The 17,946-nt window shown below is 51.3% G+C and overlaps 1 protein-coding gene across 1 annotated transcript in view; it reads right to left on the bottom strand.

The window, feature by feature from the left end:
• SLC5A1 (solute carrier family 5 member 1) overlaps positions 1 to 13,525 on the bottom strand; it is a gene marked incomplete at its 5' end in the record, with an annotated part of 38,916 nt that extends 25,391 nt beyond the window's left edge. The window contains 2 exons of the mRNA XM_079762333.1: positions 7,559 to 7,630; positions 13,391 to 13,525. Coding sequence (XP_079618459.1) covers positions 7,559 to 7,630; positions 13,391 to 13,525 — 207 coding nt within the window. The remainder of the gene's footprint in view (positions 1 to 7,558; positions 7,631 to 13,390) is intronic.
• Positions 13,526 to 17,946: the final 4,421 nt, after the last annotated feature.

Genomic DNA, 17,946 nt, shown 5'->3' with positions numbered 1-17,946 from the left:
GACACAGGCCCTGTTTTGATGGAGCGCCCTGAGTTTCCTGAAGGACTCAGAATGGTCATTTTCTCTTGGAGGGAGCAAGATCGTCATAGTTCTAATGGCAAAGGCACTCAGCTAATTTCAGGAAACTGCTTTCTTTGTTCATGGACCATGTAATAGCCAGAATGCCCAGAGCTCTGGCGATGGTTTCTGCTCCCAGCTTCTGCCTTCCCCTTTAAGAAAGGGAAAGAGGGTGACTAACTATAACAGAGCCTCCTTTAAGCCACGTGTGGGGCCATCTATCTTTTTGTTGAACTTCTCACTAAATTCATCTACTCTTCTCCTAAATTTATCTTACTTCAATCGCACAATAGCCTGCGAGGTAGGTATTATTCTCGCCTTAATTTTACAGGCGAGGAAACTGCGGGCCAGAGCAATGGCCTGATTTCCACAAGGTCTTACAGGCCAACGTGGCCGACAGCCAAGGGACAGAGGGGAGGCCAAAGGACCGTGTGGACTTTCCTCCTTCCCCAGGCATTCTCCTCTGGACTTCCACGAAGGACACAGTAGGGTCAGACGCTCTAGCCCTCTCACTGTAAACTCAGGAGCAGCACATGCCTGCATGTCTGCCATCTCTCACAGACTCACACTTCCTGGACTGGGACAGAGGAGAAGGTGAGGCTTGTCTGTTCGGGCTATTTTATTTCTGGGATTCAGGTAAATATTTAGACACAGGCCCTGTTCCAGACACATTATAATCTCTGTTTACTCTACATCGGCTCCCATCTGCCCCCCCCCTCGCCCCCCATGGACAATGGGTGCCTTTCACTCATTATCTTCACCAACACCTCTCCTTGCTCCAAGAACCAAAGAGGCAAGGAATCAGGAAAACACTGCCAACGTGGTCTTTTCCCACAGGTTACTTTCACAAAAGGCAGATAAGGCTTTCTGTTGGCCTTTATAGGTCAAGGAGGCTCATCGCATCCATTCAGATGAGCTCACCTTTGCAATCATCAACCACTTGAGGCACCTAATCGATATGCATGGTCTCTCCCCGACACTGGTCCCCCTTTCAGTTCCTCCAGTATCCCCAAACTCCTTTTCACCTCAGGCCTCGGACCATTCTGTTCCTCACAGGGTTGCGGGCTCCATCCCCAGTGAGGGGGGTGCAGGAGGCAGCCGATCAATGGTTCTCTCTCATCATTGATGTTTCTGTCTCTCTCTCCCCCTCTCCCTTCCTCTCTGAAATCAATAAAAATATTTTTTAAAAAGAGAGAGAGTGTGTGTGTAATAAAAACACAGCTCAGCCCTGGGGCAAAGGAAAGCACACACAGCTACCTGCAAATGGAAAGCAAGCAGAGCCAGAAGAGAGGGCCACCTGGGCTTGGCACTCACCTCCACCCAGGCTCATGAAGGCCAAGTACTTGTCTGTCTTAAGCCTTCCCGAGCCTGGCTCCCTTGGTGAGCTCTCTGCCTCTTCTATGGTCATTGGCCTTATTCCCATTCTTCCTCTCTCCTTGGGGAGTGCCCACCTAGGTCTCAGGCCTGCTTAGGCTCTTCCAGGACGGCCAGTGGCCACTCTGGTAGCATCCTATGTGGCTGACCTTGGATGAGATCGTTAGATTGTAGAGACTTAAAGCTACAGTGAGATGCATGTTACTCAAGGGAGTTTAAGAAGTGTACGAAGCTGTCCTCTTCCCTCAGAGAAAACTTCCATCGGGGTCTCGGGTCAGCCCTCAATGGAAGAATTTCTTGGTTTTCAGACAAACCTTTTAGACCATACCTATTGGTCTCATAGATTTCCATCTCAAAGGATAAGGAGAAAGGGACCTGAATAACCAGAAGAACAGAGAGAGCCCTAGCTCTGGCATTAGCGTGTGTGAACTTGGGCAACCCGTGGGGTTAATCATCATTCTTGCTGGATTCAATCAGATAGGCAGCCCTGACCGGTTTGGCTCAGTGGATAGAGCATCGACCTGTGGACTGAAGGGTCCCAGGTTCGCTTCCGGTCAAGGGCATGTACCTTGGTTACAGGCACATCCCCAGTAGGGGGTGTTCAGGAGGCAGCTGATCGATGTTTCTTGCTCATCGATGTTTCTAACTCTCTATCCCTCTCCCTTCCTCTCTGTAAAAAATCAATAAAATGTAAAAAAAAAAAAAAAGGAGGCAGCTGATTGATGTTTCTCTCTCATCGATGTTTCTAACATGTTTCTAACTCTCTATCCCTCTCCCTTCCTCTCTGTAAAAAAAAAAAAATCAATAAAATATTTTAAAAAAAGGAAGTGATCACTTAAAAAAAAATAATCAGATAGGTGATGTGACAGTCCTTCAAACAAAGACAAGCGGTAAACCAGAGAGTTTGCTGTGTGCCAGGCACTGTTCTGAGACTGTGCGTGTGTCCTCACAACTTCAAGTAGGCACTAGTATCCCTGTTGTAGAGATGACAAATATAAGGCACAGAGATGTTTGGCAGCTCATCCAGGGTCACACAGCTAGTTAAGGGGCAGAGGCTGGGTTCGAACCCAACAAGCATGACTCCAGAGCCCAGGACTGAGCAAGGGGTCAACAAATGAGGGTCTATGGGCCAAACCTAGCCCTCCACCTGTTTTTTGTAAATAAAGTTTTATTAGAACATGGCCCCGCCTATCCATTTATGTATTATTGTGGCTGCTTTCACGCTAGCAGCAGAGTTGAGTCGTTGTGATAGAAATCACACAGCCTCCAAAAATAGTTACAGTCAGGCCCTGTACAGAGACAGTTTTCCATTCTTACCCTAAACCATTTGATATCCTCCATGATGATTGTCTAATCATAAAGGAAGGGAAGAAACCGGGCTATTGGGAGACACGGGCATTCCGTTTTCAAGACCCTCCCTGGTGATGGACTGACCAGCCTGCCCACACCCATTTCCCTCGTGCTCCTTCTCTCCTCTGTGATGTGGAATCTTAGAATTTTATTCCTGGGAGAGTCTTGGAGATCCTCCATCTGACTGTCTCCCCTTGGAGAGGAGACTCCCTGAGGTTCAGAGTGGCTAATGCTTTGCCTGACGTCACAGAGCTGGGACAAGCCAAGTCCTCTGGTTCCTGCAAGGTCCCCACGCCCTTTGGAGTGCTTCCTTACGTGTTGAAGGGGGTTGTGGCAGGGTTGGCTCCACCCCATTGTACCCGCCACTCCCATGGAGCTGCCTCTGGTATGTATAGCCAGACTCTCCTCCAAATCAAGAGTCCTCCATTGGCCTGTGTCCCTGGGGCCCTGTAATTTCTGGTACCCCTAGCCAAGGACGGGGGAATTTCCCCTTCCAAGCTTGCACTCTGCTTTCACATCTCTCACATCTCAAATAATCAGTACAACACAGCTCCCAGGCAGCTGTTGGTTAAAGGTGCCACCAACAAGGGAATCCCGGACCCGCAAAGCCAGCCCACCGTGATGACAGGTATCGCTTCGCGGTTTCATGTTACTCGGTTGGCTGGGCTAGCCTCCTGGGTGACTCAGGCCACTGTGCCTGGCTGGCTGGCTCCCGGTGTAAGCTGACTCCTCCAGGAACCCAGCCCTGGCGTTCTTGCTCCTCCCCTCCAATTGTCTCTCACGCCTAGTTCTTGCTCCTCCCCTCCAATTGTCTCTCACGCCTATCCCCAGGCCAAGGCGCAAGCCATTTCTCTCTCTGGGCCTCATCCGTGTTTGAGGAACAGGGTCTTCAGCCAGCGCTCCTGGATCTTCACCTGTTACAGGTTACAACCACTTCTTTCAAAGTCCCCAAAGCTCCCCACCTGGCCTCTCCTCTGTCCAATCTCTTTTCAGACTTTAGGAGCTGTGATTTCCTCCTGCCTTATTTTCATGGCTGACTACCCAAGCCTTCCAGGCCTGGGATGTATCAACCCAAGGTCACCTCAGGTCCTCCCTTCCTAAGATTCCCCAAGGATTCTCTTTCCAATGCTCCTCTGGTTGCTAACTCTTCCTATAGCACCAAGTTGGGGGCAAAGCAGATGAAGGGGGCCAAGTGCCCCATTGGAGGGCCTTTCTCCATATCCTAGTGTTCCCATTTATTGAGCACTTGCCAAGCACAGTGCTGAATGATGTACATGCAATGTCTCATTTAATCCTGATAAGAACCCTCTTTTTTAATTTTTTTTTTTGAGAGAGAAGGAGAGAGAAGAACATCAATGTGAGAGGACAGCCTCCCCCATGCACACCCACTGGGGATCAAACCCGCAGCCCAGGTATGTGTCCGGACTGGGAATTGAACCGGCAACCTTTCAGTGCACAGGACAATGCTCAACCGCTGAGCCACACCAGCCAGGGCATTATTCTCCTCTTTTATAGAAGTAGAAATGGAAGCTCAGGGAAATTCAGCAACTTGCCCAAGTCGCACCACTAGTAAATGTGGAAGGTCAGATATGCTGACTTCAAAGCCCATGCCATTCTACTTTCTGGAATATTCTAGAAAACTCTAGAGTTGGGAGAGACTTAGAGGTCACTGCTTCCCCATTTAAGAATCTCCCTTCCCAGCATCCCTAACAGATGGTGATGTTTTCAGTAAGTCTGACCAGATAGAGAAGAATCTACTCAAATAAGTGACTGTCAAACCTGCCTGATCACCATCTTTTAGGGATTCCTAGGACTATCTTATAAGGTGTGTTTTTTCCTAAGTAGGTCTGGGATGCAGCCCAGGGATCTTCATCTTTAGAAAGCACACCCCGGTGATTCCGATACACGGGCAGGTTTAGAAACCACAAATGCCACCTCCTGGCCCCTTACGTAGATGCAAATCATCGTTGGGAGAAGAAAAGTTGAATTTCAGCCTCAGCAAGGAAGCAGTGACTTCTGCACAAAAAGAAGAATGACGCAATGTTTCTCTGTTGGTTACAATCACTCGATACTGAGACATGAGTAAGGAAAGCACCATTCACAGGAAACCCCATAAGAACCCTTCAACCCTGCCTGCCTTGGGTGGGGCTAATGCCTCTTACCAAACAACTCTCAGCCAGACCCACACCTGGGCACTCTCAGGAAGAGAATCCTCACTGCCGGTGCAGGTGTGAGGTGGTCCCGGGCCTAGCCCAAAATGCACGTCTCCTGAGGGGGGTTCTGCCCTATGCTTCCCCCTCATTGGCTTCCCCCAAGACCGTGGTCGGCAAACTGCGGCTTGCGAGCCACATGTGGCTCTTTGGCCCCTTGAGTGTGGCTCTTCCACAAAATACCACGGCCTGGGCGAGTCTATTTTGAAGAAGTGGCGTTAGAAGAAGTTTAAGTTTAAAAAATGTGGCTCTCCAAAGAAATTTCAATCGTTGTACTGTTGATTTTTGGCTCTGTTGACTAATGAGTTTGCCGACCACTGCCCCAAGAGATTGGAAGCTAAGATCTTATCCCCAACAATTCTGTCATCACGGGGGGAGGAGGTCAGCAGGAGAAAAGGGGGACTGGATGAGTACGTGGCAGGTTTACTGCAGAGAGGACACTGAAGTATTTAATGGGGATGGGGGTACACTGTTTTCAAAATAATCAAAGTAAACTTCAGGGTTCTATTTAGCCATCTAATTCAGCAAACCCTCAGGCCCACTAGGATTTCATGCCAGCCGTGGCTCTGACACCTGTAGAGCACCTCTGTCACTAGAACTTTCTACTACGCTGGAAGTGTTCTAGATCTGCACTGTCCGTTGTCAGGATAGACCATCCATGAGGGACCCACCACAGAAATCAGCCTCCATCCACACACACCTGTTAAGCACTTGAAACATGGCTAGTGTGATTTAGGAAAAAAATGTTTAATTTTATCTCATTGTCATTTTAATTTAAATGGCCATCCAGGCTGGCATGGCTCAGTGGTTGAGTGTCGACCTATGAACCAAAAGGTCACAGTTCGATTCTGGGTGGGGGGCACATGCCGGGGTTGCAGGCTCCATCCCCAGTAGGGGGTGTGCAGGAGGCAGCCGATCAACGATTCTCTCTCATCATTGATGTTTCTAGCTCTCTCTCCCTTTCCCTTCCTCTCTCTGAAATCAATAAAAATATTTTTAAATAAATAAAATAATAATAATAAATACATAAACAGACAGTGTGATTCATGGCCACCATTTTGGACAGAGCAGTTCTAGAGGGACTATCCCAGCCTTGTCTTGCCCTTTGTGATCTGAGCTGCCTACTCAACACCAGCGTTTAGGAAATCACCAAAGTCCAGAGCATGAGAAGACAAACGCCCTGACAAAGAACAGAAAGGAGGCGTCAGAATATGTACGCCTCTACCCACGCGTGGTGTCAGGAGAGACCACCGTGAGGGACCCCTCACAGAGATCAGCCTCTGCCCAGCGTTCTTGGAAACCCCACACGAACCACTGAACCCTGCCTGCCTTGGGTGGGGCTAATTCCTTAAGGAGAAAGCAAAAATGACTTCAGGGGAATTCCAAGCAACAGTGATAATGCCAATAATTAAAAGCCACCTCAAGCCCTAACTGGTTTGGCTCAGTGGATAGTGTCGGCCTACGGACTGAAGGGTCCCAGGTTCGATTCCGGTCAAGGGTATGTACCTTGGTTGCAGGCACATACCCAATAGAGAGTATGCAGGAGGCAGCTGATCGATGTTTCTCTCTCATCGATGTTTCTAACTCTCTATCCCTCTCCCTTCCTCTCTGTAAAAAATTAATAAAATATATGTTTTTAAAAATCCACCCCAAAACAACCATCAAAGGCCAAATGTGGCATGATTGCCTCGTAACTTTTCTCTGTGCTATACAAGACAATGACTTTACTTTCTTATTTCTCTTCCTCCAATCAAGTCATAGCTGTCCCCTCTTCTCATTGTATATATGTTTCATTACCCCACCTCTCACCAGCCACTCTTGCCTGTATCCCAAGCCCAACGAATGGCACAATTGAGCCAATTTGGTCAACCAGTCATTTTGGTGAGAACTCTGGATCGAAATGGTCACTGGACTGAACGGATAAGCCAGCCAGAGCCCTGGGCTGACAGCATGGACGGGACCTCACCGTTTCTCTTCGGCCCATGCACATGTGCTTTGATTGGAATAGTTCTGCCCACATGTAAGTGTCAGGGAAAGTGCCTCTTAAGGATACAAAACCCTCTTCCATCCATTTACCTAACATGTTCCCAGGGCCTCCCCTGTATCCATCACTGCATGAGGCTCCCACAGTAGGACAGATAAAGTCTTTCTTCCCTGCGACTTACAGGAGCAAAAAGGAGCTACCATTTAGTACGTTTCAGCTCATAAGAGGTGTCCACTTCTCATACACTGCTGGGAGGTAAATATTGCCGTCCTTATTTTATAGATACAGAAGTGGAAGCTCGGATTTGCCCAAATCTCCTCGGTCCGCGTGCTCTTTTTGCTTCTCTTCACCGCCTGCTTGTGCATTCTCTTCCTCTAGCTCATCAAGGATTCCAACCATCATTGTTTAAGGCTGTTCCCTCACCGCAAGGGACTGAGGGTGCCCAGAAAACCTGGTGAGCCAGAGACCCATTATCAGGGGTCTAAGGCGGGAAGGAGGAATGACCGCACCCCAACCCAAGGAGAACACGGCCTCCTACAGGGAATATCGCAGTTAAGCAGACGGTATTTCCGGGAAAACTTACCGGCCACCACACCATACTTCGTCCTGCCAGGAAGAAGCCTCCAACGGTCCCACGATTCGTAGAAAACATAGCCTGAGGAGGAAAAGGTCAAACGTTTAACAGAAAACTAGAACAGAGTGACCTTGCCAGCTGAAAGGACACACCTCCCCATAAGCTCGTGCTTTCTCCTGCCCACCTCACTTTCTGAACTACTTCCACATTCCTCGCCCCCTGGGGCTCCGGTATACTCAGCCGGAGGAGGGAGGGGCCTACATCTGACAGACAAGGACACTGAGGCTCAGCTTGCCCTGGTGCTAACTCTGCAGTGAGCTTATGGTGTGGCTTCGAGCAATTCACTCCACCTGGGTCTGTTTGTCTCTGTTAGGTAAGGGGACATGGACATGTTTATGGCCTTTTTACAAACATACTGAAGGTGCGTGATGAAGTGTCCGGTCTTAAAAGCACCATTTGGTATGTGAATTATACCTCAATAACAGTGGGAGGGGGAGGAAGGGAGGGAGAGAGGGAGAGAGGGAGGGAGGGAGAGAGAGAGAGAGAGAGAGAGAGAGAGAGAGAGAGAGAGAGAGAGAGAGAGAGAAGAAGGAGGAGGAGGAGGAGGAGGAGGAGGAGGAGGAGGAGGAGGAGGAGGGGGAGGAGGAGAAGGAGAAAGGGAAGGGGATGGGGAAGGGGAAAGGGGAAGAAGAGGAAGGAGAGAGGGAGGGAGGGAGGGAGGGAGGGAGGGAGGGAGGGAGGGAGGGAGGGAGGGAGGGAGGGAGGAAAGTAAAGAAGTTATAAAAATGCACAGTTTGTACTTAATATTACATAAAAGACTAGGGCGTGGGGGAAATGGAGAGATTGTGGTCAAAGGCACAAAGTTTCAGTTACAAGATGATTAAGTTCTGAGAGCTCATGTTCAGCATGGTGAGGGTAGTTCATAATACTGTATGGCATCGTTAAATTTGCTAAGCAAGTACATCCTAAGTGCTCTCGCCACATAAAAATACTGTCACCACAGGAGGGGATGGATGCGTTCATTAGCTAGATTGTGGTCATCATTTTACAAATGATGACCCTCCATAGTGCTTAACCCTCCATAGTGCTTAACCCTCCATAGTGCTTAACCCTCCACAGTGCTTAACCCTCCATAGTGCTTAACGTAATGCCTTGTGCATGATGCACGGTCAGTGAAAAGTTAAAGGAATGGGATTCTCAGTTCCCTCAGGTTCCACTCCTCCCCTTTCTCCAACACACACACACACACACACACACACACACACGCGCGCGCGCGCGCGCGCGCGTGCGCACATGCACATGCACACGCACACACAGGTGCTTCCTGGCACATGCACAGCAGCTCGTGTCCCTGCCTCCTTTCTCCCCGCTGGTCACTCCCTACAAATAGGAAGACACCGTCTCCATGAGCACAGGATGCTCGGCAGGAAGCTCTAAGGTTCCAGACCCCACTCTGTAAACCACGGCGTCCAACTGGCCTGTGTAGTCCGCCCCTAGAAGAGAAAGATCTCACCACGGCAAGCCGCGGGAGCCAAAGAAGCACAATTGCTGACCCACGAGCTTTTTTCTCAATGGAATGAAAATATCCTTGAGCAACAGGAAGGCGCTTTAGACCTCCGATGCTTAAAAAACCGCGGATGCTGGGCCTGGAGCAGAGAAGACTCAGGTGTGGCCTGTGGTCTTCTGATCCGTGAGGTGGGACAGACTCACTCCGTGTGGCCCACACCAGGCACCACCAGACCCAACGGGAGACGCCCCGGGGCCTGGGATCTGAGCTCAGAACAAGGAAGAACGTCCTTGCTGTCCGAGAAGCCGGAGATGGAACTGGTGCCGCCGGGGAGAGGTTTTGCTGCAAGCATTCTAGTGAGGTGCTGGCAGCTTGTCAAGCTGACTGTGTCAAGCCGTTTAGAGGGGAGACTCAAGCGTAGGGTGAAGATAAACGTAGGCCCTCGCTTTAGGAAAATATGTGAGGAGAGAAGGAATTCAGCATCCCCAGGACACTGCCACAGCGATGCACGTGGTGCTAAGGACCCTGGAGAGGATAGTCCCAGAAGAAAACAAAATCGTATCTGAGGAAGGGGGAAAGGTGAGGTCATGCAGAGAGCATTGCCTTGGGAATCTTAAGCCCCGAGTTCTAGTCCCAGCTCGGATACTCGTGCATCTGAGCGACGCCTGGTCGCCCTCGCTGACCCTCATCTGTAAAATGAAAATGCCGGGCTCCCCCAGGGCCCATCGCTACCCAGGCATCCAATGATGCCCTTCGTGCAAACGATCCCACAAGCCAGGGGTCAGCACATGTTTTCTGCTCATACAAAGGGTCAGATAGTGAATGGGTGTTGTGGGAAACATGTGATCTCCATCACACAGCCTTCTTGTTTTGTATTTTATAACCGTTTAAAAGTGTGAAGACCATTTTAACTTGTGAGCCACGCAAAACAGGCTGTGAGCCAGTGTGGCCCATGGGCCACAGGGAACAACCCTTGGCGTAAAGGGTTTGAGGACAGCTTAATGAAATCTCCCAGAAAGAACAGGTTAAGAGATTCAGCCTAAAAGGATACAAAATCCCCCCAAGAAACAAACTGAGAGGTAGTGAAAAAAATGGAAATATATAGTTGATTCATGAGCAACATGGGGGTTAGAGGTGCTGACCCCCACAAAATTGAAAATCCACATATAACTTTTGACTCCTCAAACACTTAACTACAGTGGCCCCTGGGTATGCACGGATTGGTCCCAGGACCCCCGTGGATACCAAATCCACAGGTGCCCAAGACCCTTATACAAAATGGTGTAGAACTGTGGTCAGCAAACTGCGGCTCGCAAGCCACATGCGGCTCTTTGGCCCCTTGAGTGTGGCTCTTCCACAAAATACCACGGCCTGGGCGAGTCTATTTTGGAGAAGTGGTGTTAGAAAAAGTTTAAGTTTAAAAAATTTGGCTCTCAAAAGAAATTTCAATCATTGTCCTGTTGATATTTGGCTCTGTTGGCTAATGAGTTTGCCGACCACAGGTGTAGAATGATGCATACAGTCAGTCCTCTGTATTTGCGAATTCCCAACTGAGGATTGAAAATATTTTTCTAAAGCCAAACTGAGAAAGACAAATATCACATGATCTCACTTATCTGTGGAATCTAATGAGCAAAATGAATCGACCAACAAAATAAGACCCAAAGCAGGAAACAGACATACCTCCATGTGGGGTTGGGGGGACAAGAAGAGATACACCAAAGAACTGATATGCTTATATGCATAGCCCATGGACACAGGCAATAGGGTAATGAAGACTTGGGGTGGGGGGTAAGGGGCTGGGAGGAAGGAAGAGATGGGGGGAATGGGAGATATCTGTAATACTATCAACAATAAAAGAAATATTTTTAAATGGGGAAAAAAGAAGAATATAGTGTTCTATCTGCAGTTGGTTGAATTCACGGATGTGAAACCCCAGGACACAGAGGGTTGACCAAATATTAATTGGGGAAAAAAATACACGTAGAATCGGACCCACAGAGTTCACACACGTGTTGTTCAAGGGTCAACTGGAGACTGAAGGATAAGCTCACGCCCCAATATGATTGGGCGAGGCAGCGTTGAAAGAGGACAAAACAGAACAAAATGATGTTGGGAGAGGTGGGGACGGTGACAGAGGGACAGTAGTTCTGTCTTTTCTACCGTGAGGAAGCACAGAGGGGCTGGCTCGCTCTGTCTCTGCCGCCCAGAGATCGTACAGGAGTCAGGACGCCTGCCCCCGCACCAAGCCACTCTTGATGCTCCAAGAGAAAAAAAAGAGGAATGTAAGTGGGAAGGAATCCAGCACGTTCAGTGGTCAGGGTCCGGAGGCACTGGCTAACGGGGGGGAGAGGAAATGTGGACAAATACTGGCGGGCTCGTTAAACAGCATTTAACAGGACAAGTGATCCGAATCGCAGATTTGTGAAAAGTGCAAACAGCATAATCACCAGGACTGACGGGGCTAAATGAGATTGCTTAAGCCTTAAGGGAACGGAGACTGTCGGGGGTTGTCTGGGAAACAGGCATAGGCCACAGCTAGCCAAGGATGGGCTCTCCTCCTGGCTGCAGCGCTTCTAAGCTGAGGAGGGGCAGGGAGAGGGGGGCAGGCCCGGTAGTAAAGTACCTGGTGCCGTGGAAAGGGGCCTGAGTTCCAGGAACAGTTCCCTGCAGTGCAACCTCAGACCAATCACCACCGCGTGAGGCTTCCATTCCCCTTCTGTGAAATGGGGGACTCACATGCCTGCCCTCCCTGTCTCCTGGCTTTTTTTTTTTTTTTTTTTTTTTTTTTTTGGTCAAGTTGTCCTACCCAGCGAACCACTTGTGACTTGTGTCCATTTTACTTTCAGGTTCATCTCTGCCGATCTTCACAACAACCTGAGGGAGGCAGACGGATAGGTAAGACTGTGTCCGTTTTACAGGGAAGTAAACTGGGGCTGAGGCGGGCTACCCGAGGTCACGTGTCCGAAATCATGCCAAAGCCGTGACTAGCCCTAGCCGGTTTAGCTCAGTGGATAGAGCGTAGGTCTGCGGACTGAAGGGTCCTATGTTCGATTCCGGCCGGGGGCACATGCCCGGGTTGTGGGCTTGATCCCCAATAGGGGGCATGCAGGAGGCAGCTGATCCATGGTTCTCTCTCATCATTGATGTTTCTATCTCTCTATCCCTCTCCCTTCCTCTCTGAAATCAATAAAGAAATATATTAAAAAAAAAAAAAAAGCCATGACTAAACTTGAGAATCCCGGCTCCTGGTCGGACACTTCAGAGAGGCTGAGCGTTTCGAGGAACAGTCAGCCACAACAACCCCTTGTGATGTGACACCTGGGGAGGCTTTTAGTCACCTCTGCTTTCTACGATTACTTTTAAAAAGAAATCTTCCTTTTATCCAAAAAAAAAAAAGACCTTGTGGCCATGGCAGGGTTAATGTCCACCCGCCTCTCCCCGTGGCCGGCCACCCACCACGAACACTTTTGCGAGTGGCTGGGATTTCTGCACATTTAAAAACACCTCCTCGTCTGGCGGCTGGGTGTGCCAGACTCCGTCACAAGTGAAATTTCCATATTCCAAGACGCTGAGAACAAGTTCCTCTGGTTTGGTGTGTCCCCAGAGTCCCGAAGGGGAGCCACCCGCATTTCCCCCTTCCCGGTGCAGGTGCCGGCTGCCCTCTGCCCTCCTCCTCCTCCTCCTCCTCCCCCTCCTCCTCCTCTTCCTCCTCCTCCTCCTCCTCCTCCTCCTCCTCCTCCTCCTCCTCCTCTTCCTCCTCTTCCTCCTCACCAGCTTTCCCAACTCTCACTCACTCCAGCCCCTGGAATCCCAGGGCACCAGGCCTTCAGTCAGCCTATCCCAGGAGGGGGACACCAGGCAGGCCCCCCAAAAAACACACACATGCACGCACGCACACGCACACGCACACACCTGCAGCCGGCAGCGGCTGTGTCCTTCCCCATCTACAGTTTCTTTCCCATCGGAACTGGATGGCTAAGAGGCAGGACAACAGTCACCTCCTCCCAAGCCTGGGGACCCTCCCTGCAGCTACAGGCTGGCTCTCTCCTGGCCCTCACACCACTGACCCCCCCATCTCCCACCTTCCGTGCTGGCCAGCACCCCTCTCCCTCTGCTCATCCTCGCTCGCCCTCCTCACCTCGCCCTGTGCCCCCTGACCTCCTCTTAAGCGCCTCCAAGTCATCGCCACTCCGCTCGCTCGCCCGCTCGCACGCCCTAAAGGCCATCCTCCCTCCCCTCTGGCACCTGCTCCGCCGCCGTGCCCCCGCCTCATCCCTCCCGCTGGCCCTCGCTCCCCATCAATCAGCGAGTGTCCCAGGGCCCCCACCTACCCACAGCCCGACAGCCATCACCACCACGAAGTAGATGACGATGACGGAGATGTCGGCCGCATTGCGGATGCGCTCGTGGGAGGCGAGGGGCGCCTCGGTGACGGCGGTCGTGGGGCTCCAGGTGGTGCTGTCCATGGCTGCGGCGGCGCCCAGGTGTCCCTCTCTCCGAGGCCACTGGCTCCTTATGAGGCCTCCGGGTTAATGATCAGCCCCGGAGGAGGGCGCCCGCGAGGTCGGGGCAGCCGGGAGGTGGTGCGTCGGGGACCCGGGCGCTGCGCTGCGCCGTCGGGGAGCGGTCCTGGGCACGGAGCTGGGAGCGAGGAGCGCGCTGAAGTGCTGGCGGGTCGGCTGCGGGCCGGCAGGTAAGGGCTTACCTGCCAGCGGGGAGGGGCCGGCCAGGGGGTGGTGCCCGCCTGGCACAAAGGCCCGCTGTGCTCCCTCCCGCAGCGGGCACGGGGCCGGGCCGCCTGGACAGCCCTGGGGCCGGCCCCTCCCCAGCGGAGCGGGAGCGGCTCCATGGAGGAAGCCGGCTGGCTGCCTGGGGCCAAGAGCCGAGGGGCTCCGGGTCACCTGGCACCTGCCCTGGGACCGGGTCCACGTCCTCTGTGGGCCTGGCTGCTGCTCCACGTGGCAAATGGGTGCGGGACTGACTGCGCCCAGGAATCGGCTGCATTCTTGGCCTCCGTGCGGAACCTTGGGGAGGATGGGAAGTTGTTGAACCCGCTGCTGGTACAAGTTCCCACCATTGCATCCTCTTGGCGGCTGGATGGCCACCCACCCACCCACCCACATTTCTGACTCCCCTTCCGCAGCCTGCAGCCCTCGGCGGCCCTGTTCTCGCCACTGTGAGGAGGAAGAAAGGGAGAGGAGGCGAGGGAATCCCACCTGGAGCTATTGCCTTGCCCTGCACTTTGCCCAATAAGGATTCGGTGTCCTTCGCAGGCAGGCAGGCTGGCAGGAGGGAAAAGACTAGAGAATCCGCTCCAAAGAGTTCACCCAGCCCTGGCCCTTCCTGGGGACTCGATGCATCTGGAAACACATGGCTGAGCCGAAGGCAGGGCTCAGAACAGAGACAGCTGAGAGAGGAGGGGCGACTCACCCAAGGTCAATCGGTGAGGGTGAGCCGGTGATAAATGTGGCCCCGCGGCCCAGGCCAGGGCAGGCCCGGGTCAGAGGATGGTTGGGGGATGCTCTCGGGGGCTGGTGCTGGGGTGGGGGGAGCCTTGCTGGGGTGATGGGGTGCAGGAAGGGGAAGGACCACGCAAACCCTGCCCGGATGCTGTTCTGCCTCAGGCTCTCCCTGGCCTCCGCCAGCGACAACCACCCAGGGCCCAACCGACAGCAGCCTGTCCCTTCGCACCGTGCTGCCGCTGTGGCCCAACCCCCTCCTCCCGCATCAGTGCTCCATCTTCCTACTGAGGCTGCAGACTTCCCCGTTTCCCCCCCACCCACCCACACACCCCAGGACTGTAAACTCTGAGGCAACGTCCAGGGCCCGTCCTGATGCCTGACCACACGGGGCAGGAACTCTCTTCCCAGGGAACCCGGCAGCCGGGGGCTCTTCTCCAAGCTCCTCCACCGTGGCTGCTTGCGGAGCTTGGAGTAACTCACCTTTCATCGCGTCCATTCGGTCCCGCATTCAGCAAAGCTTTTGTCCCCGACTCCGTGCCAAGCAGAGTCCCTGCCCTCAGGGAACTAACTGCTGGTCTGGTCTGACCCGGAAGTAAGCCCATCCACAGGAAAAATCCAGCCTTGCCCCCCTCCTTCCCAAGAGGGACGTCTGTGGAAATGAACAAATCCAAAATGTGAGCAGGAGTGAGAACTGGAAGTGCTAACGGATCTCAAAGGAGGGACCAGGACCATCCGTTGATCTTTCTAGGATAGCAGAACATGGGTGGCCAGAGAAGGAAAGGGATGGTAGCCTGGGGGGGAACCAGAAAATGCAATCATTCATTCATTCATTCATTCACTCTTGCAACAACAGAGCCGCTTCTGAGGCTATGGCTGTAAACAAGACTCACAGGGTTCCTGCCCTCACAAAGCTTCCAGACCATCGTCAGAGACAAACACTATAAAACTAGCATTATGATATGTGTTTTGAAAGAGAAGCACTAATGCTCCTTCCTAGCAAGGATTTTGACCCGGGGATGAGTGAAGGTGGAGGAAGGCGTGGAAAAGCGCTGGTTTGGGCAGGGCCCCGAGAGAGGAGTGAGTCAGGTAGGATGAGAGTGAGTGGTGTACCGGGAAAGGGCAAGTGTGGGTGGAGAGAGACTGTCCGCAATAGGGAGGGACCAGCTGAGGTGAAAAATAAAACTATGGCCCAGCCTGTGTGGCTCAGTGGTCGAGCATCGACCTATGAACCAGGAGGTCACCGTTCAATTCCCAGTCAGGGCACATGCCCGGGTTGTGGGCTCGATCCCCAGTAGGGGGCGTGCAGGAGGCAGCTGATCCATGGTTCTTTCTCATCATTAATGTTTCTATCTCTCTCTCCCTCTCCCTTCCTCTATGAAATAAATAAAAAAATATTTAAATAATAATAATATCTAACATAAATGAGAGAACACACGGAAAACATTTTGGTGCACAGCTGGGCACATATGTGGTGCTCAATAAGATGTTAACTTTTATCTTTATCATCATCACCTTACCTAGACCTCCAGGTGCAGGCAAAAGTCAGCAGCATTATCCGCACTGTCTCCTGCCACATGCCCTATGACTTCGGCTACTCTAGGCACCTCATGCAAGTGGAATCATACAGTCTTGGTCCTTTTGTGACTGGCTTAGTTCACGTCACATAATGTCCTCAAGGTTCCTCATCCATGTTGTAGCATGTGTCAGCATTCCCTTCCTTTTGAGAGCTGAGCAATTCCATTGTATGTACACGCTACGTTTTGTTTACCCATGCATTCATTGATGGCCACTTGGATTGCTTCCACCTTTCAGCCATTGTGAATAATGCTGCCATGAGGATGGGGGTGTGTTTCTAGCCCTTTTTGAAATACAAGTAGTCAAAAATTGGCTGGGTGGATGGATGAATGGATGGATGGATGATAGACAGATGGATGGATAAATGAAAGAGCTCTGAATGGAGAGTTAGATCTGTTTCCTGTCCACGTCCCATCTGCATGACACACCAGACATCACAGAGATTTTTTTAAAATAATAACATATGCCCTAACCGGTTTGGTTCAGTGGATAGAGCGTCGGCCTGCGGACTGAAGGGTCCCAGGTTTGATTCCGGTCAAGGGCATGTACCTTGGTTGCGGGCACATCCCCAGTAGTAGGGGGTATGCAGGAGGCAGCTGATCGATGTTTCTCTCATCAATGTTTCTAACTCTTTATCCCTCTCCCTTCCTCTCCGTAAAAATCAATAAAATATATATTTTTAAAATAATAATAATAATAATAATAACATAAATGAGAGAACATACGGAAAACATTTCGGTGCACTGCCAAGCACATATGCGGTGCTCAATAACGTGTTAACTTTTATCTTTATCATCATCACCTTACCTAGACCTCCAGATGTGGACCCCCGAGCTGGAGCCCTGCCCTCACAGAGCAGGAGACAGGTACAAAAAAGAAAACATATACTGTGTGCCGGACAAGCGGAACAACTTCAGTCTTCACAATGACAGTACTGTTGAATCAAAGGCAACTCCAAAATACTTACAAGGATGAGTAACTCGGTGTTATTTCATGATGACAGTTGGCAGGCGTCGGTAAAAGAGTGATGTATGACACCTCAAGCTGCCGCTGACTAAAGAGGATGCGGCTTCCTGGAGGAGGAACCCTGGAAGAGAGTGATCGTGTTGGGGAAACCACATTCAGTGCCAAATACGAAACAAACAAAACACCCGTCAAAGCAGCAGAAACAGAGTCCCTGAGGTTCCAGGGCCTTGAGCCACAGCGGCTGCCGGCAGTGGATGGTTCCAGATGCCAAAGAAGCGTGAGTAAGCGGGAAGCACAGAAGCCGAGATTGTGAGGGTATTGAACTCGGCTCTGACTCAGCCCACGGGGATTTCCTCAGCCGTCGTCTCACTATCCCTAACCAACCCCAATCGAAAAGATAAATGGTTCGTGTAAAGGGAAACACCAACGGCACATCAGCATATTAACAGCTACCCCCATCTCCCTCCCAAAAGAAAAATGCAAACTAATTCTACAGGGATAGACTATGTTATACCTCCCAGACTGGAAACAATCACCAAAAAGATGGGTAATATATTATGTTGTAAGAGAAATATGTACTCTCACACCACAGTGGTGGGAGCATAGATCAGCACCGCCTCTAACAGACTAATGTGAGAACATCTATCAAAATGATTTCAAGAGAATGAGAAGACAAGCCACAGACTGCGGGGAAATTGCAAGGACACATCTGTAGAGGACTTTTTTTTTTAATATATTTTATTGATTTTTTTACAGAGAGGAAGAGAGAGGGACAGAGAGTTAGAAACATCGATCAGCTGCCTCCTGCACACCCCCCACTGGGGATGTGCCCGCAACCAAGGTACCCTTGGTTGTGCCCTTGACCGGAATCGAACCTGGGATCC

This window comes from Cnephaeus nilssonii, assembly GCF_951640355.1.
Source record: "Cnephaeus nilssonii genome assembly, chromosome: 22".
Lineage (NCBI taxonomy): Eukaryota > Metazoa > Chordata > Mammalia > Chiroptera > Vespertilionidae > Cnephaeus > Cnephaeus nilssonii.
This window is presented reverse-complemented; position numbering and strand designations above follow the sequence as displayed.